Source organism: Anguilla anguilla, chromosome 2 (genome assembly GCF_013347855.1).
Source record: "Anguilla anguilla isolate fAngAng1 chromosome 2, fAngAng1.pri, whole genome shotgun sequence".
Classification (NCBI taxonomy): domain Eukaryota; kingdom Metazoa; phylum Chordata; class Actinopteri; order Anguilliformes; family Anguillidae; genus Anguilla; species Anguilla anguilla.
In genome coordinates, this window is record NC_049202.1 from 75486669 (window position 1) to 75496863 (window position 10195).

The window sequence follows — 10195 nt, forward strand, 5'->3', positions numbered from 1 at the left end:
AGCACGATCGAACCACAAGTCTCCCACAATAAATCGCACAGTGGCCAGAACGTTTACATAAATAAATCTGTACAAAGCTCTTTTTATTGCAATGCACCACCAGAAATGTACAAATACATCAATTATGTGGTGATCTGAAAACTATTTCTGCCATATACTCAAATAGGAGAACATAAATATGCTAACATAAGATGAATTCAAATCAAAACTAAAATCAGGAAACCCAGGAGTGTACGTGTAAATACAGAATTATAGCAAACCTGTGGAGTTTGCATGAGTCCTGGCCCTAATAGTTAGGCCGGCCAGAATTCAGCATTCTTTAAATCATAAGTACTTGCGTCTTAGATGCTGCTCGCCTCCACAGGCCTCATCACTGCGGAAGCTCCCAGGCTTCCCAATCCCATTAAAATAACATCACACAATCAAAAACAAAACTGTATCCTGGCAAACCAACCATAACCGCATGTCCAGTCATCTTTCATACATGTAATTAAGGTTACAGAAAAAAGGAGTTTCTCCTTTTACAAAATGAGTTTTGTAAGAAAGGGAGTATAATTTTTAGCATTAGAATTAATGCAGACATTAATGCAGCTCCTGAAAGGTCTTCTTAGGACTCTTCTGGTTTAGCCATGGCCTGTCGGAGAAGAGAAGAAAACAAGTTCAGCGGCACATTCACCACACAAGCCTTCTGCACCAGCAGCGCACACAGCACAGCCACCTGCCTTCAACAACAAAGTCTGCGAAGCCTTTGGAATTACCTGGATTTCTGCATTAGTTACTCATTAAATGCGGTCTGATCTTTATCTACGTCACAGTAATGGACTAACACAATCTGCCTTCACCTGTCTACAGAACACCTGCGATGTGACAGCTAAGCACTACTGAGCCAAAGGACACACATGTACATGAGCACACGCACTCTCTCACATACACACGCACGCACGCACACACTCTCACATACTCACGCACGCACGCACACACACTCTCACATACGCACGCACGCACACACACTCGCACACACACTCTCACATACACACGCACGCACGCACACACTCTCACATACTCACGCACGCACGCACACACACTCTCACATACGCACGCACGCACACACACACGCACACACACTCTCACATACACACGCATGCACGCACACGCACACACTCTCATACGCACGCACGCACACACGCACTCTCTCATACACACGCACGCACGCACACTCTCTCACATACGCACACACGCACACGCACCCTCTCACATACGCACGCACGCACGCACACACTCTCTCAAATACGCACGCACACACACTCTCTCACATACACACGCACGCGCACACAAACTCACATACGCACGCACACAAGCACACACACTCTCACATACGCACGCGCACACACACACACATACACTCTCACATACGCACGCACACACACTCTCACATACGCACGCACGCACACACTCTCTCACATACACACGCATGCACGCACACGCACACACACTCTCACATACGCACGCACGCACGGACGCACGCACACGCAGCCTCTCGCATACACACACACGCACGCACGCACACGCACCCTCACATACACACGCACGCACGCACACACACTCTCTCACATACACACGCACGCACGCACGCACGCACACACACACTCACATACGCACGCACACACACACACCCTCTCACATACACACGCACGCACACTCTCACATACACACGCACGCACGCACGCACACACACTCACATACGCACGCACACACACACACACACACACTCTCTCACATACACACGCACGCACGCACACACTCTTGCATACATACACACGCACGCACGCACACACACACGCACACGCACGCACGCACACACACTCTCTAACATACGTACGCACGCACACACACACTCACATACGCACGCACACACACTCTCACATACGCACACACGCACTCTCTCACATACACACGCACACACGCACACGCACTCTCTCACATACGCACGCACGCACGCACGCTCTCTCACATACACACGCACGCACGCACGCACACACACACGCACACGCACTCTCTCACATACACACGCACGCACACGCACTCTCTCACATACACACGCACGCACACACACTCTCTCACATACACACGCACGCACACACACTCTCTCACATACACACGCACGCACACACACTCTCTCACACACACGCACGCACCTGTTTAAAGAACTGTCGGCCGAGGTAGCTGGTGGCAACGTTCCGCAGGCTGGTTCTGGCCCCCACTTTGCAGCGTACGTAACCATAGAGATTAGCCCCCTGCAGCACCACCCCCATGATCACCACCGCCTGCAAGGAACAAGCAACATGCACACTTACTGCTCCCTCTAGTGGTGTGGAGAATAGTGCTTCAAATAACACTTACTGCTCCCCCTAGTAGTGTGGAGGATAATGCTTAAAATTACACTTACTGCTCCCCCTAGTGGTGTGGAGGATAGTGCTCAAAATCACACTGACTGCTTTCCCTAGTGGTGTGGAGGATAGTGCTCAAAATCACACTGACTGCTCCCCTTAGTGTTGGGCAGTGAACAAATTAACTTTTTTTACTTGGTAGGGATGGTGCTCCCAAACTCACGCAGTTAGGAGCACTGTCACGCCCCTCCTCCTCAGGTGGGGGCGCCGGCCGTTTGGAGGCCTGTGTACTCTTGTTTCAGGTAATTGAGAGCACCTGTAGTGGTGCCCATTAAAAGAAGCCTGGAGTCGGCTTCTCAGGAGGGGCTTTATTTTTCTAACACCATACGAAATAACAAAATAACTGTAAAATATAAAAGGTGACATCAAGACACGGCCGTGGTCCCAAGGTGAGGGGAAAATAAAGCTCCTGAGAAGCTGACTCCAGGCTTCTTAAAATGGGCACCGCCACAGGTGCTGTCAATTACCTGAAACAAAAGACAAACACAGGCCTCCAAACGGCCGGCGCCCCCATCTGAGGCGGAGGGGCGTGACAAGCACCCACCAAAATTTAAGGAGTACCAGCGATTTTAGTTGTCTATGACCATGAAATGCATTTTTTGTACGTCGCTTTGGATAAAAGCGTCTGCCAAATAAATGTAATGTATTTTATATTGAACAATGAACAGCAGTTTATATCTCTTCGCAGTTAAGAGTTACACAATTTGTAAATGAATATTAACACATGGGATCCTAGTCTAGGTACACTTGGATTGAAGTTATTCTACAGTTTGAGTAGCAGGGCTTCTGAATATCTCCTTCCAGGCCCATAATGGGGCAATGAATACAGTCTTTATTTTTAAAAATAAGTAAAAATAATTATAGGTTTCACAAATCAGTCCTGGATGACCAACTGGACCTCAAGGAGCACATCAAGGCAACATCAAGGTCCTGCAGATTCCTCCTATACAACATCAGGAGGATTCGACCATACCTGACGACGCACTCCACCCAGCTGCTCGTCCAGGCTACGGTGACCTCTCGCCTTGATTACTGCAACTCTCTCCTTGCAAACCTGCCAGCTTGTGCCATACAGCCACTACAGATGATTCAGAATGCCGCTGCCCGGCTCATCTACAACCTCCCCAAATTCTCCCACGTCACTCCTCTGCTGCGATCACTTCACTGGCTACCGGTCGCTGCCAGGATCCGATTCAAAGCCCTGACCCTTGCCTACACTGCCGCCAACAGGACAGCCCCCATCTACTTGCAGGACATGACTCAATTCTATGTGCCTGCTCGACCACTCCGCTCTGCAGCAGCAGGGCGTCTTGTAACCCCTCCCACCCGCCCAAAGGGATCACAGAGCTTCTCCACCCTAGCTCCCCAGTGGTGGAACGAACTCCCCGTCCCTCTCCGAACCTCCCCCTCACTATCCATCTTCCGCCGTGGCCTGAAGACTCATCTCTTCAGACTATACCTAGAATAACCACCACCATGCTGTGTGTATATATATATAATAAATAATAAAAAATAAAAAAATAAAAAAAAAACCTTTTTTCCTGTCACTTGTTACATGTTGCCCCATCCCTGCACTTCTTGGTAAATTGTATTTGTCCTAATACTCTAGCTTAATCTTCTGCCTAGTTTGGCTTTGCAGATGTTAGACCAGGATAGTGTTCATTGTTCTCGGCTAGAAATAGCTGTACAAAATAAGTAATTGTACCTTACTGAACCCGTGTTCAGCAGTTGTGTACGATCATGAAAATGCACTTCTTGTACGTCGCTTTGGATAAAAGCGTCTGCCAAATGAATGTAATGTAATGTAATCAGTCAAAGGTTGTGAAAGCTTTTACTTTTGGTCCTCTTCTTCTAGACGATTGAGGTCATTCTGTCACCACAGAACCCTGGAACCTGCAGTGTACTTAACTATCCTACTCGATTAGAATTAATTCAGCATAGCCTATTGTATGGCTACTGTATCTGCATACAGGCAACAATACCTGCATGAAACTTAAACAACTCTCCATAATTCCATTCTAAAGTTACATGAGGCGAGCATCAGCTGGTTTGAGTGCTAATAGGCTATTTCAGAGCTCCGGTTTAGCTGCACCGGTGCAACTAACCTTTAATTGATAATGATACAGTCACATCAGAGGTTGTGAAAAAATCCACAAATATTATCCTTCCAGGACAAGTCATTTCAGACACCTTCGTAGCTCTGTTGTTGAGCTGATACGTAGTGAGCGAAAAACCTCCGCCATTGTTTCTTTTAGTCATCGGCGTAAGGATGATGGGCAGAAGCAGTAAAATCGTGAAAAAAACACAAATCATCTGCAGCGAAATGCAACCGGTCTGAAATCACTCGGTTGCTGAATTATGAAATTGCGAGGCTTTGAAATTTAATGCGCATAACTGTAATTGTAACGTAGGTTAACAGAAATGAATAAAAAATGTCACGTGTCATAAATTTACAAAGCATGCCATTCAGAATGCGATTATAATTTCCAAATGTTTGGTCTTACCAAAAAAAACAAAGTCATCCATGACTGAATTTGAGTAGTGAACCTGAATATGGAACAGAAAACTGTCTTTACCGCAGTGTTTCTAAGCTGGGTTTGACCTGTGACCTGTGACCCGCGACCTCCTATCCACACTGCTGGCACAGCACACAGTGCATTGGGCCCGCGGCGAGCGTTCTGACTCACCAGCCACTTGATCTTGAAGGAGAAGAGGGTGCTGAAGGCGAAGATGACCCAGATGACGGGGCACACCACCAGGCCCAGCCAGAAGACCCGAGACTCTGCGTCCGAGGGCGGGCTCTTCCCGCTGCCCTGCCGGAGAGAGACAGGAAATCCCCACTTTTTACACCGTCCTGTGATTCCACCACAGCATCTCTAAGCAGAAATGAACCTGTGCGCACCTGTGACAGGTGTGTGTGTGTGTGTCTGTGTGTGTGTGTGTGTGTGTGTGTGAGACATAGAGAAACAGAACAGCTCTGCGCACCTGTGACAGGTGTGTGTGCGTGTGTGTGTGAGACATAGAGAAACAGAACAGCTCTGCGCACCTGTGACAGGTGTGTGTGTGTGTGTGAGACATAGAGAAACAGAACAGCTCTGCGCACCTGTGACAGGTGTGTGTGTGTGTGTGTGTGAGACATAGAGAAACAGAACAGCTCTGCGCACCTGTGACAGGTGTGTGTGTGTGTGTGTGTGTGTGACAGAGAGGAACAGCTCTGCGCACCTGTGACAGGTGTGTGTGTGTGTGTGTGTGTGTGACAGAGAAGAACAGCTCTACGCACCTGTGACAGGTGTGTGTGTGTGTGTGTGTGTGTGAGAGAGACAGAGAGAAACAGAAGAGCTCTGCACACCTGCTCAAGACCCTTAATCAACACAGAGCAGCCCAAGATCCTAAATCAACACAACAGAAGCTGCAGAAGATGGGGGCGGGGCCTACCTTTCGGGACTCGAACATCCATTTGCTCTTGCCGTCATCGTCCACCTGATTCCACCAGCGCAAGCCCACCATCAGCCGGCCAGTAATGTTCTGTAGGAGCAAAGGAAACACTGACACACAGCACTGACCAGCTCTACTGCCCCACACACTGACCTGCTCTAATGTCCCAAACACTGACACACAGCACTGACCAATTCTACTGCCTCAAACACTGACACATAGCACTGACCAACTCTACTGCCTCAAACACTGACACACAGCACGGACCCGACTCTACTGCCCCAAACACTGACACACAGCACTGACCCTGCTCTACTGCCCCAAACACTGACACACAGCACGGACCCGACTCTACTGCCCCAAACACTGACACACAGCACTGACCCTGCTCTACTGCCCCAAACACTGACACACAGCACTGACCCGACTCTACTGCCCCAAACACTGACACACAGCACTGACCAGCTCTACTGCCCCAAACACTGACACACAGCACTGACCTGCTCTACTGCCCAAAACACTGGCACACAGCACTGACCTGCTCTACTGCCCAAAACACTGACACACAGCACTGACCAGCTCTACTGCCCAAAACACTGACACACAGCACTGACCCAGCTCTACTGCCCCAAGCACTGACACACAGCACTGACCCAGCTCTACTGCCCCAAACACTGACACACAGCACTGACCTGCTCTACTGCCCAAAACACTGACACACAGCACTGACCCAGCTCTACTGCCCAAAACACTGATATACAGCACTGACCAGCTCTACTGTCCCAAACACTGACACACAGCACTGACCAGCTCTACTGCCCCACACACTGACCTGCTCTAATGTCCCAAACACTGACACACAGCACTGACCAATTCTACTGCCTCAAACACTGACACATAGCACTGACCAACTCTACTGCCTCAAACACTGACACACAGCACGGACCCGACTCTACTGCCCCAAACACTGACACACAGCACTGACCCTGCTCTACTGCCCCAAACACTGACACACAGCACGGACCCGACTCTACTGCCCCAAACACTGACACACAGCACTGACCCTGCTCTACTGCCCCAAACACTGACACACAGCACTGACCAGCTCTACTGCCCCAAACACTGGCACACAGCACTGACCAGCTCTACTGCTCCAAACACTGGCACACAGCACTGACCAGCTCTACTGCCCCAAACACTGACACACAGCACTGACCCAGCTCTACTGCCCCAAGCACTGACACACAGCACTGACCCAGCTCTACTGCCCCAAACACTGACACACAGCACTGACCTGCTCTACTGCCCAAAACACTGACACACAGCACTGACCTGCTCTACTGCCCAAAACACTGACACACAGCACTGACCAGCTCTACTGCCCAAAACACTGACACACAGCACTGACCAGCTCTACTGCTCCAAACACTGACACACAGCACTGACCAGCTCTACTGCCTCAAACACTGACACACAGCACTGACCGGCTCTACTGCCCCAAACACTGACACACAGCACTGACCCAGCTCTACTGCCCAAAACACTGATATACAGCACTGACCAGCTCTACTGCCCCAAACACTGACACACAGCACTGACCCAGCTCTACTGCCCAAAACACTGATATACAGCACTGACCAGCTCTACTGTCCCAAACACTGACACACAGCACTGACCAGCTCTACTGCCTCAAACACTGACACACAGCACTGACCCAGCTCTACTGCCTCAAACACTGACACACAGCACTGACCAGCTCTACTGCCCCAAACACTGACACACAGCACTGACCCAGCTCTACTGCCCAAAACACTGATATACAGCACTGACCAGCTCTACTGTCCCAAACACTGACACACAGCACTGACCCAGTTCAACTGACACACAGCACTGTCCAGCTCTGAAGGGTGTGTGTGTGTGTGTGTAAGGATGTGCATGATGGACCTCTGATCTTAAACCGCACGCAGGTGTTGGTGTTTCTGATAGGACGTCCAGCCCACCTTAACGGTCCAGAAGTCAGAGGAGAGGAGGAGGATGATGGTGACCATGCAGGCGATGAAGCTGCTGCTCAGAACCTCACACAGCAGATACACCAGGATGGCGCTGACCCGGAAGAACAGGTGGAAAAAGCAGGCCAGCGGGTGCCTGCAGAGAGCAGTTTGAGTTACTACTGCTTTACTCATCACACAGTTTGAGTTACTACTGCTCTATTCATCACGCAGGCACAGGAGCGCTTGCGTTACTACTGCTTTACTCATCACACAGGCACAGGAGTGCTTGAGTTACTACTGCTTTACTCATCACACAGGCACAGGAGTGCTTGAGTTACTACTGCTTTACTCATTACACAGGCATAGGAGCACTTGAGTTACTACTGCTTTACTCATCACACAGGCACAGGAGCGCTTGAGTTACTACTGCTTTACTCATCACACAGTTTGAGTTACTACTGCTTTGCTCATCACACAGGCATGAATACGCTTGAGTTACTCCTGCTTTACTCATCACACAGCCAGGCAAACGAGTGCTTGAGTTACTACTGCTTTACTCATCACACAGGCACAGGAGTGCTTGAGTTACTACTGCTTTACTCATCACACAGGCAAGAGTACGCAGTTTGAGTTACTACTGCTTTACTCATCACACATGGACAGGAGCGCTTGAGTTACTACTGCTTTACTCATCACATAATGGTATACTCTAGATACTAATACTTCACTCATTACATAAGCATGGGTACGGTAGAACTACTACCACTTTACTCATGACATAAGAAATAGTAAACTTTAGTTGCTGCTTTAGTTCAGAAGCAAGAATAAATCACTATTTTAGTTATAAGGCACATTTGATTTGAGCCGTGATCCCTGTAGATCGCCAACTCCGATATTCCACATTCTTTAATTGTTTCCAGAGTTAATACATGATTTTCATGGCTGATTTTTATTACTGTAAAATTTTAAGAAATGTGAAATGCCGTTCTGTTGAGGAAACACGTTGTAAGAGGGCATACGGCTACAGTGGGCCCACGTAAAATATTCACGCCTGAAGCGTGAAACCAGACATTTTGTTCGATTTATCCGTACCATAAAATTGACAATTAAAAAGCAGGTACTTTTCAAAGAGGTGTCGCTCCGGGATCACTGGATGAACTCACTTGATTTTCGATTTCCTCGGTTTTCGAGTTGCATCGTCATCGGCGTCAAACAGCGACACCTCATCCTCGTTGGAGTCCTGTCACGGGCATTTATCAGCACACAAAATTAACATGTGAGGATTTACAACCGCAAAAACTGGCACTGCTGATATAAACCTCTGCGCCAAGCAACAATACGCATCTCATATTCGGCGACAAAGCCATGTACGTCCATAGCTTCCACGGCTACAGCCAGTTCCACCAGCACTGACAGTTAGCGTCAGCAGCTTAGTGCTAAGCGTTTCAAAGAGAGCACAGATTAGCAGGCCAACGTTGACCAGACGGCCAGACGCTCAAATGCAGTCAGTTATTAAATATAGTATTGGGTAGAATTCACGATGTTCCAACATGATGTTTCATCAACATTACAGTAGCTAGCTCGCGGATTTAGCTATCACCAGCATTCCATACTAGCGCGCTAGCTCGCGTTAGCAGTGAAGCCTGCTTGCTATAGCCCAACTAGTTCCAGCTCACTTGCTACTTAGCTGCAGGGGTGCGACAAGGTAAAGTCGACATTTTTATTCACAAAACACACCCTTCGTGTCATTTGGGAGTTATAAGCCACCGAAGTTTGTAACAGACAGGCTGGCAGCCCAGCTAGTTAGCGCTAGTGCGAGCTATGATACAAACTCACCTGCCTTAACATTTTAGGATTCGCTCTCTGGCAGTGATCACTTCCTGGTAACTTGTTAGCATGTATAGCTAGCGTCGAGCTACAGACGTAATTTATCAGCTATAATAACTCGCTCAAGAGAAAAGTATATAAAAACACATTCTAATACACACATGTGACGAACTTACAATGAAATACGTAAATCAGCTAGCTGCGTTGCAATTTACGTGAAACGTATAAATAGTGCGACACTGCGACAGTAGCGATACAGAAACCGCGTCATCTGGGAGGCCATGATTGTTGTGGCTCAAGGTCTGACCCAACTCGTCAAATGGACAAATTGGTTCAAGGATGATTCCGTGACTTTACAATCATAATATTCTGTGTTATATTCGCTGATTAATAATGAATAACAATTTAACTTTTGAAAAAATGTATCTGCACTGACACTAGTAGCCTACCTTTACATCTAGTTGCATTCTATATTTTGTAATGATATAGATATTT

At 48.2% G+C, this 10195-nt stretch overlaps 1 protein-coding gene across 1 annotated transcript; it reads right to left on the minus strand.

Annotated features, from left to right (window-relative positions):
- Positions 1-58: 58 nt before the first annotated feature.
- LOC118221476 (Golgi apparatus membrane protein TVP23 homolog B-like) lies at positions 59-9929 on the minus strand. The gene is made up of 7 exons (XM_035406597.1): positions 9710-9929; positions 9037-9113; positions 7883-8027; positions 5883-5972; positions 5135-5260; positions 2196-2324; positions 59-634 (listed from the first exon to the last, which is right to left on the minus strand). Exons 1-7 carry the CDS (start codon positions 9719-9721, stop codon positions 608-610), a joined length of 606 nt encoding a protein of 201 aa, XP_035262488.1. The 5' UTR covers positions 9722-9929; the 3' UTR covers positions 59-607.
- Between the last annotated feature and the right edge of the window lie 266 nt (positions 9930-10195).

What these genes read in the sequence shown, in the direction of transcription:
- LOC118221476 (XM_035406597.1), bottom strand. An exon ending in CTGACTTCTGGACCGTTAAG is followed by an intron (nt 5,973 to 7,882) that starts GTGGGCTGGACG and finishes TTGCTCCTACAG; the next exon opens with AACATTACTGGCCGGCTGAT. An exon ending in GGATGTTCGAGTCCCGAAAG is followed by an intron (nt 5,261 to 5,882) that starts GTAGGCCCCGCC and finishes TCTCTCCGGCAG; the next exon opens with GGCAGCGGGAAGAGCCCGCC.